The following is a 16266-nucleotide window of genomic DNA, read 5'->3' as shown; positions in this document are numbered from 1 at the left end:
GGTTCATAAAAGTTCTCCAGAAGACTACCAAAGGGCATAATCTTATGGAAACCCACATTATAAATGGTAGTGAGGCTCCCAGCTCAAGGCATTAAAGAAACTTCTGAGCTTTCAGTGTTTCTGCTGTATGGTATTTTGACTCTTCCTGAAAGTTTTTAGGTGGAATGAATGACAGAAGACAGGAAAAGGATTTCCTTGGTTGATGTTCTTCAGGTGTTTCTTGAATCCAGGGCTTCTGTAACTCATGACCACTGCCTGTACAGCACAGCCTCTAGGGGCTCCGTTTGCATCCTTTGTGGTAATGACACTCCTGGAGTTTGTGTTTGCAGGACCTGTGTAGCCTTGTAGTAGTAATTTAAAGGGTAAAAGCATATTAAATCTCTTAAGAATGATTTTAGTATTTTCACAAGTATCACAAATAATTCAGTTTTTAATTAAGATTCACTTGCTTCGTAAATTCAGTCTGGTTCAAGTCTTGACTTGCGTTATTAATTCAGAGCTGTTTTCCAATGGTCAAAGTCCCATAGGGGTTTGAATATAAAACAATTGACTAGATGGGGCTTAAAATGGTGATAAAAAACACTCCTTCAGGATGTTTCATATTACAACAAAATCTTACAGTTGTAGTCTCTACACGTCAATTTGTTAGCCAAGTAGGTCCAGGATCCCCTGGAGAAGAAAATGGCAACCCACTCCAGAATTCTTGCCTGGGAAATCCTGTGGATAGGAGCCTGGTGGGCTGCCATTCTTGGGGTCACAAAGACTTGGACACGATTTAGCAACTAAACCACCCACTGCTTGTTGTTCAGTAGCTCAGTCGTGTCTGATTCTGTGACCCCATGGGCTGCAGCAAGGCAGGCTTCCCTGTCCTTCACCATCTCCTGGAGTTTACTCAAACTCATGTCCATTGAGTTGGTGATGCCATCCAACCATCTCTTCCTCTGTGTTCCCTTCTGCCACCTTCAATCTTTCCCAACATCAGGGTCTTTTCAAATGAGTCAATTCTTAGCGTCAGGTGGCCAGAGTATTGGAGTTTCAGCTTCAGCATCAGTCCTTCCAAAGAATATTCAGGATTGATTTCCTTTAGGAATGATTGGTTTGATCTCCTTGCAGTCCAAGGGACTCTCAAGAGTCTTCTCCAACACCACAGTTTGAAAACATCAATTCTTTGGTGCTCAGCTTTCTTTATAGTCCAACTCTCACATCCATACATGACTACCTGAAAAACCATAGCTTTGACTGGATGGATTTTTTTTGGCAAAGTGATGGCTCTGCTTTTTAATACGCCGTCCAGGTTGGTCACACCTTTCCTTGCACAGAGCAGGTGTCTTAATTTCATGGCCGCAGTCATTGTCTGCATTGATTTTGAAGCCCAAGAAAATAAAATCTTTCACTGCTTCTACTTTATCTGCTTCTGTCTGCTATGAAGTGATATGATCGGATGCTGTAATCTTAGTTTCTTGAATGTTGGATTTTAAGCCAGCTTTTTCACTCTCCCCTTTCAGCTTCGTCAGGGGGATCTTCAGTTCCTCTTTGCTTTCTGCCATTAGAGTGGTAACATCTGAAGTTGTTGTTATTTCTCCCAGCAGCTGTGATTCCAGCTTGTGATTCATCCAGTCTGGCATTCCACATGATGTACTCTGTGTATAAGTTAAATAAGCAGGGTGGCAGTATACAATATGCCATCTTGCCATACTGCTTTCTCAATTTGGAACCAGTCTGTTGTTCCGTGTCCAGTTCTAACTGTTGCTTCGTGTCCTGCATACAGGTTTCTCAGGAGGCAGGTAAAGTGGTTTGATATTTCTATCTCTTTAAGAATTTTCCACAGTTTGTTGTAATCCACACAGTCAAAGGCTTTTGTGTAGTCAGAAAAGCAGAAGTAGATGTTTTTCTGGAATTCCCTTGCTTTCTGTGTGATCCATTGGTTGTTGGCAATTTGTTCTCTGGTTGCTCTGCCTTTTGTAAGGAGCATACTTGTCTTAGTTCACAGTGGGTACCTTACCTGAGGTCTGGTCATGATCACTCCCTTGATGAGTGATTTCAGTAGGGATATACCATAATTTAATTGAGTCTAGTATGCATCGCTTGTGAGATTCTTGATTTATATATTACCAAGAAGGAAATCATACTGGAGAATAAACTGACGGCATAGTTCTTTAATTACTTAGAATTTTTATTTTAAAGTTTTAAAAAGATTCTTTTAAACTTATTTAGCAAATAAGTCTAACAGATTTTCATCAGGCAGTGTATACTCTGTGCATATGTTAAAAGGAAAATAGAAGTAAAATCATTTGTTAAGGTATTCTTCAGCTTCTATTTAGATATTCTTCAGCTTCTGCACATTATATGACTTTTCTAAATCATGCAGCACTTAGAATTGTAGAAGTCTCCTTCCTCCTCGCTCTCCCCACCTTTGTAGTGAGTGTATTGGTGATGAAGCATTTCTTAAGAGAGTGCTCCATTATTCTTTCGTCATTTTGAAACGCAGCGATTTGGTGCTTGTGGAGTTCTTAAAAACATTCTAAGCTGTTTAATTTTTTTCCCCTTTAAGTATTAATACTTCAGGGCTGCTGCATGTGGCCTTGTGGACTGGGCAGTATCAAGTCTCACTAACCACAAGCTTATCTTTTTTATGTGGTTTTTTTCCTTTCTCAAGTTCTATAAAACGCTTGCAGTGATTCCTCCAGTGATGGAGAGTTACTTCACTACTATCCAATGGCTTTATTTGCTTTCTTTTTTGATACACAACATGTTTCAATTTAGAATTATAGCATAATCTTTTTGAAGCCATTGTAAGCAGCCCTTAAAATCAGCTACTAGGAACAACACAATTGAGAACATGACAATAATGAGCAGCTCTGACCAGGTTTTATCCTTGTGCACACAGTGACAACTGTGATACTACTGCCACTGGGGCCAGTAGCAGTTGTAGCATGGCACTCATTAAGGTGCATTCCAGTTTCAGAGAGTTTAAAGTTAAAAGCCATATGCCTTATGTTGTTTTGGAATCATCAATTGCTTGTGAGGTGGTGAGGGCACTAAGTTGATATCATTTGAGTCTGATGTGCACGCTTATATGGCCAGGGAAAGGTAATCAGGGTTAAGTAAGAATAAGGAACTCTTCCTGGAACCCACGTGGTTGACATTTGTTGTTGTTCATTTGCTAAGCCTTGTCCGACTCTTTGTGACCTCATGGACTGCAGTAGGCCAGGCTTCCCTGTCCTTTGCTAACTCCCGGAGTTTGCTCAAATTCATGTCCATTGAGATCATGATGCCATCCAACCATCAGAAATACCTTCCAGGAAGAGGGCAGATAAGTAGCTGATGATGGACGTCAGCACGTTTTTACTTTGCCCTTTCTGTGTTAGATCAGTATGTAGTTTATTGGTTTTAGATCTTTTAAAGAATAATCACGGTGATGTGATAAATCTTGCAGATATTTATCATATGTTTACAGTATTTATAGTATTTTCTGTTTTGTAAACTCATATTCTTTTTCTCAGCTTTATTGAGATATGATTGACATAACATTGTCTTGGTTTAAGGTGTTCATGTGTTGATTTGATTAATTTTTCAGTGTATATTGCAAAATGATTATCACCATAGCATACGTCTCCTTCCCATCACATAATTACCTTTTCTTATTTTTTTTGTGTGTGAGAATATTTAAGGTCTACTCTTAGAAACTTTCATATGTATAATACAGTGTTATTAGCTTTAATCATCATACTGTACCCTGGATCCCCAGAACTTGTTAATCTTAAAGCTGTAGTTTTTACCTTTGACCGGTTTCTTACCATGTCTCCCACCCTTCAGTCCCTGGTAACCCCCACTGTACTGTCTGAATTTGGCTTGTTAAAGATTCCACATATAAGTAATATACAGTATTTGTCTTTCCCTGTCTGATATTTCACTTTAAGTTCTGATATCTTAAAATTGCTCTTGAAAGATGACTTGTGAAATTGACTAGTGGATTATTTTCACCTGATGGTCCAGGATAACTTTGTAAAGAATCACTGGAGTGTGAAGTGCTAAGGAAACAGTGGGGAGAGTTGTGGTAGAAGCTGTGAGATAGATGAGGAGGGGTCTTTATTTTAAGAATCTTGGATGTACTTCATGGTGATGGGTGAGCCTTTGCAAGCGAGTAATACAAGTTATTGATTAAATGTAAGTCTGTTACCCTTCATTCCTTCCCCACTGCCTAAAGGCTGAAAAAAAGAAGTCCTTCATTTGGTCTCCAGTGCCCTGCATGGTCTGCTACCACCTGTCTCACCAGCATCTCTTAGACTTTGCCTCCTTTTCCTGTGTAAACATAAAAAGATGGTGGATTGGAATTAAGGGTGGGTTTATTCATTTTACTTTGCCTGCTGTATTGTAAAAAGGCATTAAAAAAACCTCATTCTGATGACTGGTTGAGAGGAGCATAAGCAAAACACGCTCCCTAACTGTACTTTCTGGGCTGGAATTCTGCATTCGATCTTGACCAACTGTATGGAGATGTTTTCTTTTGAACAGGTTTCTCTGCATATAAAAATCTGTTGTAAACATACGGAAAAGAATGGCAGCGGAAACGCAGACACTGAACTTTGGGCCTGAATGGTGAGTTTTCAAAACCTCATCCTGTTAAAAGTTGCATGACTAGTTCAGTAGTAAGGTATTTGTGCAGATGTTGGGGGCTTATAAAATGTGCATGTTTTAGAGACTTTGCTTTATGTGCCTAGTTGAAAACAATATAGCCAGTCAGGAATAATTTATATTTGGTTAGAGACTGCATTTATCCTTTATTAAAAAGTCTTCCTGTTCTGGTTGTGTAATGATAATGAATTTAAAACTCCTCATAGTCCCACCATCCTAGTAAATTATTTACTTTGTGTTTGAACCCTTAGGTAGGTGCAAGTATTTTATATAATTGTAACATTTTAATATTTATGTTTTCTGCTACAGTGTTTTGTGAGTGCTATTCATACTTATTTGGAAAAAATAGTTTTTATTGAATTATTGTTTGAGTTTTATTGATGGGCTACATAGGTGATCCAGAATTATATTGGCTATAGCCTATCTAGATTCAGGTTAGCATTTGCCGTAATATCAATTAATCAACCTTTGAGTCTCTTACAGATATATTTGGACCCTGAATATGGAATTCTCATGGGATTTTGAGATCCATCACACTGTAGTGTGACTCTTTCCCCCTCTTCTTCCTTTCCCCCAAAGTTGGTGATTGAAGATCCTCGTCAGTGGCGTGAATAATGATAGTTGCTTTCCCATTCAGACCTTGAATCAGAGGCAGTATATAAAGTAGATGATAGGAATAGTGTAAATGTCGTTGATTGTTTCAGTGGTGGTGATTTGATAAATATTCCAGACTTCCTGTAGTAATTCCCTGTTTGAAGACTCTTATTAACTTACATTATTATATGCATTTCTTTTTATATGTAATTCCTTAATTTTCTTGGTCCTTGTAGCTACCATTTGGAGACTGAGGAGAAATCATTTGAAGTTTAAGAACCGATGCAGGTTATATGCTCTCAGAGTTTATTTTGGAAATGTTGACCTAAATCACCTGTTCTAGTTCTTATTTTATATTTTAAAAATAACTTTATTACCAAATCAATATATTCTTCTAGAAAAATTAGAAATTACAAGTAATCCATAAGAAGATATAATTACCGTAATTTCACTATCCATGGTAACTGCTGTAATAGGTTGGTATATCATTCTAGGTAGCTTTATGTATGCTCATTTGTGTAAATGTACATTTATTTTCATAAAAATGGGATCATACTGTACCTTCAGTTTTGTAACCTGTCTAAAAAAAATCAAAAGAATCTTTTATCAATAAATATTTTCTGTTACCTTAAATGGTTGCATTGTATGGATGTACCATCATTTATTTAATTAGTATTCTAGATGTAGCAAATATAGGCTGTTCTCAGTTTTTCATTATTATAAAAATTTTTTTGATGACAATTCTTGTAGCTAAAACCTTATTCATGTCTTATCAGGTGGCTTTAAATCATACAGCTCAATGTGTAAACCATTTTGTGTCCAGTTTTTTGCCTTCATTTGTAACTGCTGCTCTTTTGCACTTATACACTCACATGTCTTTTCTTTGTGAAAACATGGTTAAAATCATCAGCTAATTTAAGGAAGTTTTTTTTTCTCCAAGTCTCTCTATTAAGAGTTAAGAGAGAGAGAGAGTACCAGTCAGTAGTTTATCTAAAACGAAAGGAAAAGAACCACTCCTGCTGATGCTTTCTGTAGAGTCATTACACATTTAACGTGGTGCTAAATGGGTTGACAAATAATGGCCATGGGACTGTAAAGTTTTGTTGAAACACAGCCACGCTCATTTGTTTCCATATTATCTGGCTGCTTTCCCACTGTCCATGGCTTTCTCCAGGCAAGAATACTGGATCCCCTCTTCCAGGGGATCTTCCCCACCCAGGGATCAAACCCAGATTCCTTACCATTTGAGCCACCAGGGAAACTCCGTATATATACATAATATATCTCATATGCTGAGTTACTTAAGTAACTCACGTAACCCTGATCTAGACAGCTGCAGTATGAATAGACTGTCGCTGTGTTTTTTTCTGCATGTACCATCGCATTCATTGTGAAACTTGAGGTAAGGAACTATGTCCAGAATAACTTGAGAACCATAGTTTAGGAGGATTACACTGAATCAGTGTATAACTCTGAAACATACAGAAACATTTAGTGATACTGTATTCTTTTTACTAACATCATTTTTATCATGATATAAAACGCGATATTTGGTAAGAGTTGTGTGAAATGAAGAGATTGATTTGACAGTAGTGAAGATGAGAGAGCAAAGAAAATTGTGGTAGGGGCAGACCATGGATTTTTTAAGCTAGTAGAAAAGATTGAATAGAATCTTTAGGTCTTAGCTGGTAGAATCTGGTAGAATCATTAGGGCTTAGCTTATCTTTGTATTTAGGATAAAGAAATGTATTCCGTAATTACCGAAGCAATTTTAAAAAGAGTGTGATAGATTTAATGGAGGCAGTTTTAAAACGAGTGTGATATACTTAATGAAGGAGTGAATCATTTTTATATATAAAACAAGAGTCATTTTAAGTGTTTTAACTTCAAATGTTACCATCTTAGAGGTTTTTTGACCATCTATAACAACCCCCCCCATTCCCTACCTCCTTTCCCTGTTTAATTTTTCTTCGCAGTCTATATAAAAATATAACATGCCAAATATTTTACTGATTTTCTTTATTATTTATATACTATCCTTCAGCCCCCACTAGACTGTGCGCTCCTTTGAGGGCAAGTACTTTGGTGTTGATTTTTGTACACTTTGTTCATTGCTGTAACTTCAGTGCCTGACACGTAGTAGATACTCAATAAATATTTATTAAATGCATGAGTGAAGTGTTGGAAAGTAAAGTCGTTTTTAATATTTTGCTATTGTCAATATGTATATACATCCTTTAATAGTTCTGTTTGTGTTACTGTTGATTTCCTTTGGAATAATATCTTGGAAGTGGAATTTTTAAATCAGTTTAATTTTTAAGGCTTTGGATGATATATGGACAGACTGACCACAAGAAGGATTGTATGAATTTAATTCCCATCTGTTGCCTGTTTATTTCACTCTTGACAAAACACAAAGTACTACCTTACAGAAAAAAATCTTTTTTAGTGCTAAATCTGGTAGGTTTCTTCTTTTTAAAGACTTTTTTGTTGGTCCTAGTAATAAGATAATTCACACTCACTCTAGAAAACCTTGGAGGGAGCAATAGTATGAAAGGAAAAATAAAAGATCTCAATTACCCTTAATTCTGCCACCCAAAGAGCCATTGTTAATATTTTGGTTTGTATCCTCCTATTCTTTTTTCTTTGCAAATGATTGTGTACTTCAAGACATTTTAAAGGAGGAAAACAAATTCATTATAACCTGCTTTATTTGGGTATTTGAATTTTTTTATTTTGAGCATCCAAAATCTATTCAGATAAATTGGATAATAAAGGAATTTATCATAGGGGAAAGAAACGATTGCAGACAGTTAGCTGGCTTTATGGAGTAGGAGCCAAGGAACCTGTTTTGGGGTTTCTTCTGTCTCATCTCCATGGCCTTCCCTTGCAAAGAATGAGGTACTTTTGTTTTTCCCAAAGCACTTTGTTTAGACCTGTGTAAAAGTAGTTATGACCTCGTGCTGTGTCTGTTTATTTCTGTTTACTCAGAAAAGAGCTACTTCCATTTTGTTTAGCTAGCGTGGGCACTTAGTAAACGTTGAATGATTCAGGTCTTATGGTGGGGACATGGGGCAAGAGAATTCAAAGCTGAGATTTCTAGATTACTGTTCATGATCTTTGTGGAGTTGTGAGGGAAATGAGAGACGTTCTGGAGGATGGAATGCATCAATAGTCCCAGTTTTCAAAAAGAGTAAAAAGATAACTGCCATCTGAAGGAATTTGTTGTTATCCTAGGGTGTATTTTAAAAGAGAACATTAAGAGTTGCTTAGAAAACATTTTATCAAGGGCCTCCTGTTTTACATCTTGGGTTAGGTCAGGAGATAAGGAGGCAGCAAGGATAAGGAACATGAAAAAATGAAAGTCGCTCAGTTGTGTCCGACTCTTTGCGACCCCATGGACTGTAGCCTGACAGACTCCTTTGTCCGTGGATTTCTCCAGGCTAGAATACTGAAGTGGGTAGCCGTTCCCTTCTCTAGGGGACCTTCCCAATCCAGGGATCGAACCCAGGTCTCCTGCATTGCAGGTGGATTCTTTACCATCTGGGCCACCAGGGAAGACAAAGGACATGGTACCTACTTTTGAATTATTTATTTAGTGGGGAAGCTGACACTAAGTAATTTCGCTGTCAGTGTTATAAGAGGGGGAAGAACCCCAGAGGATGTAATGGCAACCCACTCCAGTATTCTTGCCTGGAGAATCGCATGGACAGGAGTCTGGCAGGCTGTGGTCTGCAGGGTTGCAAAGAGTCTGACAGGACTGAAGCGACTTAGTAGCACACATGCCCGCTGTAAAGGGAGTATAGTGCTTATGCAGGATGTTCAGCTGCTCATTTGATGCCTGCAGGCTTCTCATCCTTTGTGGTTTTCCAAAACTGAGCTCATGAATTTTGCCCTTTTAAATTTCCTCATTTATTTCATCTTAGCATCACAGTGTGCCCGTTAGCTCAAGCCAGAAGTCTTGGAGTTATCCAGGTCATTTTCTTTTACTTCTGTATCCCTGTGTCTAGTCCATCACAATGCTGTGTCAATTCTACCTCCAAAATACCTCTTGAACCTATTAATTTCTATCTTCATTGCCTCCAGCCTAGTGTAAACCACCATCATCTCTGATATAAACTAAAGGACAGGCCTTCTAATGTTTCCTGGCTCCTTTTCTTCTGATTGGTGTCCCCACTGCGGCCAGAGTAATCTTAAACTGTAAATTGGATCAAACTGTCTCCAAAATCCTTCACTAGTTTTCTATTTGTATGACTATTTATTCACTTTTCCTTCCACTAGCCAGTTAGTTCTGTGAACATTTGTGGGTACTTGTGTGTAGCCAAACACGCAGGATCTAGACTCTTTCCTTTCCCTCCTACGGCCCTCTTTCCGACCTCCTACCCTCCTCCTGTTTCTCATCTTTTCCTTTCTTTCCACTTAACCTCTCTACTTCCAGGCAGTTCCCATGACGTCCCAGGTGAAAACAATTAGGAAAAATATTCCAGACAGCAGAAAGCCTGTGTGAAGACAAGTGGACAGGGAACTATAGGTTTAAGAGGGATATTCCAAGACATTCTGCCTTGGCTATATTGTGAAGTGTGGGCGAGAAGAGCTTGCAGGTAGCCTTTCTATGTTACGAAGTTTTTGATTTTACCTGATCATTGCGTGCCAGTGAGTTGTTAATCGGGGCATTTTATTCAAATTTGCTTTTGAAAGAAATAACTGGTAGCATGGAGGTTGGACTTTGACTGGGTAGATCATTTGCAGCAGTTGAGGTAATAATTGTGAACAATAGAAGGTTACTTGGCCAGAGGATGATTTGAGAGACTTAGGATTTAAAACTGTTTAGTTGCTAAGTTGTGTCCGACTCTCTAGCGGCTCCATCGCCTGTAGCCAGCCAGGCTCCTCTGTCCATGGGATTTCCCAAGCAAGAATACTGGAGTGGGTTGCCCTTTCCTTCTCCAGGGGATCTTCTTGACCCAGGAATTGAATCCCTGTCTCCTACATTAGCAGGTGGTTTCTTTACCACTGAGCCACCAGGGAAGCCCTTAAAACCTGGTAGGATGTGATAATTGGGTATGGGAGATGATTCTCTTAACCATTCGCTCAATAGATGGTGGTATCCTTACCTTTGGGAGTAGCAGTGATGAAGGAGGATTTGAGGAGTAGGTTTGGGGTCTGTTAGACCTACAGGGCTGTGAGTGGTTGAATAAGAAAGCCTTACTCTGTCAGGGAGAGTGCTCACCTGGAACTGAGTCATGAGCTTACACAGAAGTGCTTTTAGATTTGTACATCTCCACACATCTACATGGCCATTCTAAATTACTTTTGTAAGCTGAAGTTTGGATTTGAACAACAGTTAGCAAGTGAGGATTGTGGGTGTTGGGAAGGGGTGGTTTTGGAAGGCCCAGCTGCTGCTACCTGTCAGTGACTACTAGTACTCCTGGGAGTAGCACTGGGCCTCCTATGTTAAACAGATCTCCATATGGCCAGGAAGATGAAGATGATCAGGAGAGGGAAATTTCACTCGGGCCTAGTGTTGAGGTTGAACTTTCCTAGAGCAGTGGAGTAGTGGGGGGAAGCCACGTTGTGCTGGGTTTTGAAGTGGTTGGGAAGAGAGGCGATGAAGACATCTCTGAAATGAAGAGGAAGATGACCAGTGCTGCATCGCCAGAGAGGGACGCTGCATTAGAGGACTTTTAAACAAATCACTATTAGATATATTGAGAGATGAGTGGAATGCTGATAGGGGAGGATTGAGTTTCTAGAAGAGACGCCTATATGGAGCATGATTCTAGAGGAGGTAAAGGTCACTGGTGGGTTTTTAGGGAAGGATGTTATCTAAGTATATTTCAGCTTTTCCACATATATGTGGATGAAGGAGGACTTGGGACAGGATTTGTTGATTACTAAGTGGAGCACAGCCATTCTTCTGGTTCAGGCTACTGTCTTCTCTAGGTTGCATTACACTGAGCTTGCCTTCACAGTAGCTGGAGGATTCTCTTTAAGTATGCATTCCTGATCATGTTACTCTTTAGGTCTAGTACCTGTAAGAAGTGTTCAGTTCCTAGGCATGGAAAGCCTCTGGGGACTGTTCAGTCACTCAGTCGTATCTGGCTCTTTGTGACCCCGTGGGCCTCAGAACACCAGGCTTCCCAGTTCTCACTATTTCCTGGAGTTATCGAACTCATGTCCATTGAGTCAGTGATGCCATCCAACCATCTCATTCTCTGGGGATTGTTGGGTGGATTTGAAACCTTGCGAGGAGCAGATGAAGAAATTAGGGGTGTTGGACGGTAAGCTGGAAAGCCTATAGTGAGACATAATTGCAGATACTGGGATGATTTTTCCATCAGAAAATGAAAGAGCGCTTAGATGTGCCCTCTAGTGGTAGACACTTTTAGGGAACATACTGACTCGTACATAGGCTATTTTAAACTGACTTCTGATTATATAGATGTATATTTAAAAATTAATTTTTGGCAGACTGAACCATGACTATTTAAAAAATGTGAGACCTCACTGTTGGAAAGATTTTGATCTTTTTAGTCATAAAAACCTTGTTTTTGACTCTTGGTTCTGTTGGCTGTGATTGTGGGTAAATGGCTTAACTCCTTGGCTTTGTTTTCGTCATCTGTCTATTGGGGGTGGTTGTGAAACTTAAATGAGTATATGTAACATTCCCAACTTCAGTTCTCAGTGGATATTAATTCCGCATTTTCAGGGAAGAGCCCAAATGTTCATGAATGTGATGTGAGCCACCGTGCTGGCAGGTTCTTCAGCAGTGGTTGGATCCTCCTTTGTGGGCATGTTGTTTTCTTACTGACTTGTTTAGCCTGTCTTATAGGAGTTGGACTCCATGACCTCTTAAGTCCGTGAATAATTGGTAAGAAAACAAAAAACCAACCCAATAACAATGAACACTTTGAGCACCCAGACTGTAGTCTTAATCTGTTTATTACTGAAGAGAATCAGGCTCTCTGGTGAAATGGTTATTCTACATCTGAGGCAAGAAATAAGCTGGTTTTGGAACATTTGACATACCAGATAGACATGAAGCTCTCAAAGACTACTAGGGTTGGGTCAGAAAGACCTGGGAGCTAACCTGAAGCCTCTCCCACTAGGCAGATGAGACAGTTTGAGTATTGTTAAGAATAATTGCAGTGAAATGAAATATGTTAATGAAAATAAGAGGGTCGGACACGACTGAATACTGTTGGAGGATTGTTAGTGGACCAGGTCATTATTATGAAAAATAATAAATAAAATGGAAGAACAAAAGCTGTTTTCTTATATGAGCTGTATTCTATTAGGTAATACCAGATAGTATAAGAGAGAAGTTTTCTCTTTGTAAAACTACTCTACCTAGTAAATAAAGAAGAAATGATAGAATAAAGTCAGTCTGTAACCCTAGTGAATTTGGGGATCTAAGCTTCGCTCCTGAAGGACTGCTTAGCCTTGCAAAACCAGCCGGGCAGTATGTGCCTCCTGGTGGACGTAGTCTTGCCAAGTCTGATCAGTCTACATCAGTCTCGCCAAGCCTACGTCCAGTCACCTGTTTACATGAAATGCAGAGAATATGTCACAGGGATAAAGTTAGCAAAAGTCAGACTTAAAAATCCATATCTTTTAGAGATAACATTTTGAAATATTTACAGATGAAATGATAACTTTTCTTAAAAGAATTGTCTCCAAACTTGAAAATAATTTCCTTTAAAAATTTTGAAAGCAAAAGAGTTCCTTCAGAATAATATTAAAGGAGGGTTAGATGGGGCTGTAGCAGGAGTTGGATGGCCTGGGGACTGGATTGATGGGTACAGGAGAGTTTCTTTTTGATGCCTTTATATATGTTCAAAATTGTCTATAATAAAACATTAAAAAATAAGTAAAAAGAAACAGTGAAATAAAAAAGCTATTAGTCTTACTGTACTAATGCATACTCCTTTTTTTTTTCTTGGTAATGCTTTCTACATGTAAACACATTGTGTATATTTACCGTGTACCTGCTACTTTTTCTGCCGTTCTTGAATAGTTGTGCACATATTTATTCTGCTTGACCTTTATACTTTTTAATGTGCAAGTTGTAGACCGGTCCCTTCTTTTTTGTTGTTGTTATCAATATAGCTTAGCAGTTTGGGGATATATTTCAGTGCTTCTGTTGAATTTTTGGGCTAAACTACTGACTTGCAGTACCTTGGTCCCTTTTACCCTTGTTATCTATTACTTTATAGAACTTTGGGTTACTCCTGATGGTAGTTTTCCCTGGAGGAAAACTTGCCATTTTTTGCTGAGGTTCAACTCCTTTTAAAAATAATAACATCTTATAAAATTAACTTGTTCCCCTTTTCCCAGTTTTCTTCCTTCGAGGTAATTTCTGTTATCAGCTTGAAGTATATTTTTACCTTTCTTTTTTTCCTTAGCAGTAAATGTGGCTTTTATTTTTTTTTCTCCTTGTACTTCACCTTTTTTCCCCACAGCATTTTCAAATTCTCTACACTGATCATTAATTTCTTTTATTAAAAGTGAATTATGAAATATTGTGGGCATATTTAAAAGTATCATCTTTTTTACAGGTGTCTGTATTTTGCATTTTCTCTTGGGAGCAAAAATATTTTGTTAAATATTAGAAAATCATTCTTTGAAGTGACTGTTTAGTTTTTAATTCCACAAGTACTGCTTGAGAATTTGTGTTGTTTTACATCCTTGCCAATAGCTGGTATTGTTAGAGTTATTAATTTTTATTAATCCAGTGTATGTAAGGTGGTGTCTCACTTTTGTTTTAATTATATGTTACTTTTATAGTTTGGAAAAAGATGTCTCCTCCTCACTGCCTAAACTTCTCAGGGATATGGCTCAGTACTTCTTAAGGAAGTTATCTGCTTATTTGTCAGTGAACTCAGTGAACTATTTTCTTAGTGAGCTATTACAGCAGATTGCATTAGAGCTAACATCTTGGATACCTTGAGATAATGGCTTTTCCTTTCTGTTCTTTTGAAGAACCAGAATGAAAATATTACATTTTGTGGAAATAAAAAGTCCTTACTGCCAGCACATTTGACACTTTGTTTTTCTATTCTGTCTACTGTTTCAGGCTCCGAGCTCTGTCCAGCGGTGGGAGTATTACATCCCCCCCCCTTTCGCCAGCATTGCCGAAGTATAAGTTAGCAGACTATCGTTATGGGAGAGAAGAAATGTTAGCACTTTTCCTTAAAGACAACAAGGTAAGAACGTAGGAGACAGTTCAAAATTGCTTTCTGGGTATGTGCAGTTGCGCGTTGATATATGAAATAGCTATGTTCTTCTCTTTTCTTCCTGTGTTGAAACCTGCAGTAGGTCACAGAGGCTCTTCTAAATGATGCACGTTTTATGTTTTGAAAAAACCTAAGATTTCATCACAGAAGTAGAAACCTTCATGGAAGCAGGAGAGTGGTCAGGACTTAATGTTTTGTCTAACTGATTTCCTCACAACCTTTATTTTTATCCCACTGTGATGGCTGAGAAAGTTTGCTCTTTATTCCATCTGTCATTTTCCTTTCCAGTTAGGTGTTAGGAGCCCAAAGGGCAGGTGCTTCTCTTGTTCTTTGCTTTTGAGTTAAATGTAAAATTTTTAGTGGGGAGAAAATCTTAATCGTACCTCATTTGTGTTACTTATAAATGATCAAAACTCAAACAGTATAAAGTACACTTCTGTTTTGTAACTAGTGAGAAATAACATTTTGTACTTAAGTGTACTTTGTTTTTAATTTTATTAATGGATTAAAGATCAAATTTTAATGATTGTTGCTAAGAACAGACACAGTTGCTTGTAAAATTCTTACCATCTGTGGTTTGAGTTAAATGTACACTCTGGAATATCAGGGTAAGTGCTATATATCAAATCTGAGCGTGGTAGTCTGATGGGAGGACTGGGTGAGTGACTGGGCTTTTTAATGTTTGACCCTGTCAGAACATGAATTGTGACTGAATAAGCTTTTAATCCATATCTTTGATAATCAGCAGCAGATAAACCAAACAATATTTTCTTGCTTTGGCTTCTTAGAATTGCAGGGAGAGCATTAATCTCATGGTCATGTGTTTGGTCAAACAGATCCCTTCAGACCTTCTGGATAAAGAATTTCTACCTATCCTACAGGAAGAACCCCTGCTGCCACTGGCTCTTGTGCCCTTCACGGAAGAAGAACAGGTGTGTGCGTAGCTTTGAGCCTCAGGTCCCACCCTTGTTTCTTCCCACTGAGGCATAAAAATAGGAAGTTCCTCCTTAGGCTCTAAGGAGTGTCCTCCTTCCCCAGGTCTGCTTCCTTCTACTCTTCTTGGCATATGGATGCCCCTCTTAGTTGACTGGATTCTGCTTTAGATTTGAGGCTGTTGAGTATTATGTAGAGATAAGGACGTGTGTTAGAATAGAGAGAAAAAGGTATTTTTCAGGGGAGAGGGCCTTCTTTTCAGAAACATGTTGTTTTTCAGAAGTAATCTGCTAAACCTGAATTCTCACCAGTTTTTAACCACTAAAGGAAAATGTAAATAATCAGCTCACAGTGTGCTTAAAATGGTGCTTTTCTGTCACAGATTTTTTAAAATGATAATTGTGAGAAAGTTAGAGTTTGGGGCTGTAAAGTAACAGATTCTGTGTTACAGTGTATGATGCCCATAGATAAATAATCGAGTTTCTGAACTGTGGTGATTATTGGGCTTCCCTTATAGCTCAGTTGGTAAAGAATCTGCCTGCAGTGCAGGAGACCTGGGTTTAATCCCTGGGACGGGAAGATCCCCTGGAGAAGGAAATGGCAGCCCACTCCAGTATTCTTCCCTGGAGCACCCCATGGACAGAAGAGCCTGGTGGGCTGCAATCCACGGGGTTGCAAGAGTTGGACACGACTTAGTGACTAAACCACCACCACCACCGTAGTGATTATAGTAAAATGGAGAAAGAAAGAGCTTTGTTGGAACGCCACTTTAAATGAAGAAGCATCATTACTTTGTAAGAAAACTGCTTTATTGAGACCTAAGTTACATGCCATAAAATTAAACATTTTTGTAGTTTTTAGTAGATGCAGA

At 38.6% G+C, this 16266-nt stretch overlaps 1 protein-coding gene across 6 annotated transcripts in view; it reads left to right on the top strand.

Moving 5' to 3' along the window:
- The window catches only part of GIGYF2 (GRB10 interacting GYF protein 2), a 130232-nt gene that overhangs the window by 21832 nt on the left and 92134 nt on the right, over window positions 1-16266 (top strand). For all 6 annotated transcript variants that reach the window (XM_088835120.1, XM_055403504.2, XM_055403500.2 and 3 more), the window contains 3 exons: window positions 4516-4599; window positions 14303-14432; window positions 15299-15394. In XM_088835120.1, the coding sequence (XP_088691246.1) occupies window positions 4559-4599; window positions 14303-14432; window positions 15299-15394 (267 nt within the window). In that variant the 5' untranslated portion in view covers window positions 4516-4558. The remainder of the gene's footprint in view (window positions 1-4515; window positions 4600-14302; window positions 14433-15298; window positions 15395-16266) is intronic.

This window comes from Moschus berezovskii, chromosome 4, assembly GCF_049115385.1.
Source record: "Moschus berezovskii isolate FMDL1 chromosome 4, NW_MosBer_1.0, whole genome shotgun sequence".
Lineage (NCBI taxonomy): Eukaryota > Metazoa > Chordata > Mammalia > Artiodactyla > Moschidae > Moschus > Moschus berezovskii.
The sequence above is the reverse complement of the archived record's forward strand: the minus strand, read 5'-3'. Positions and strand labels throughout refer to the sequence as shown.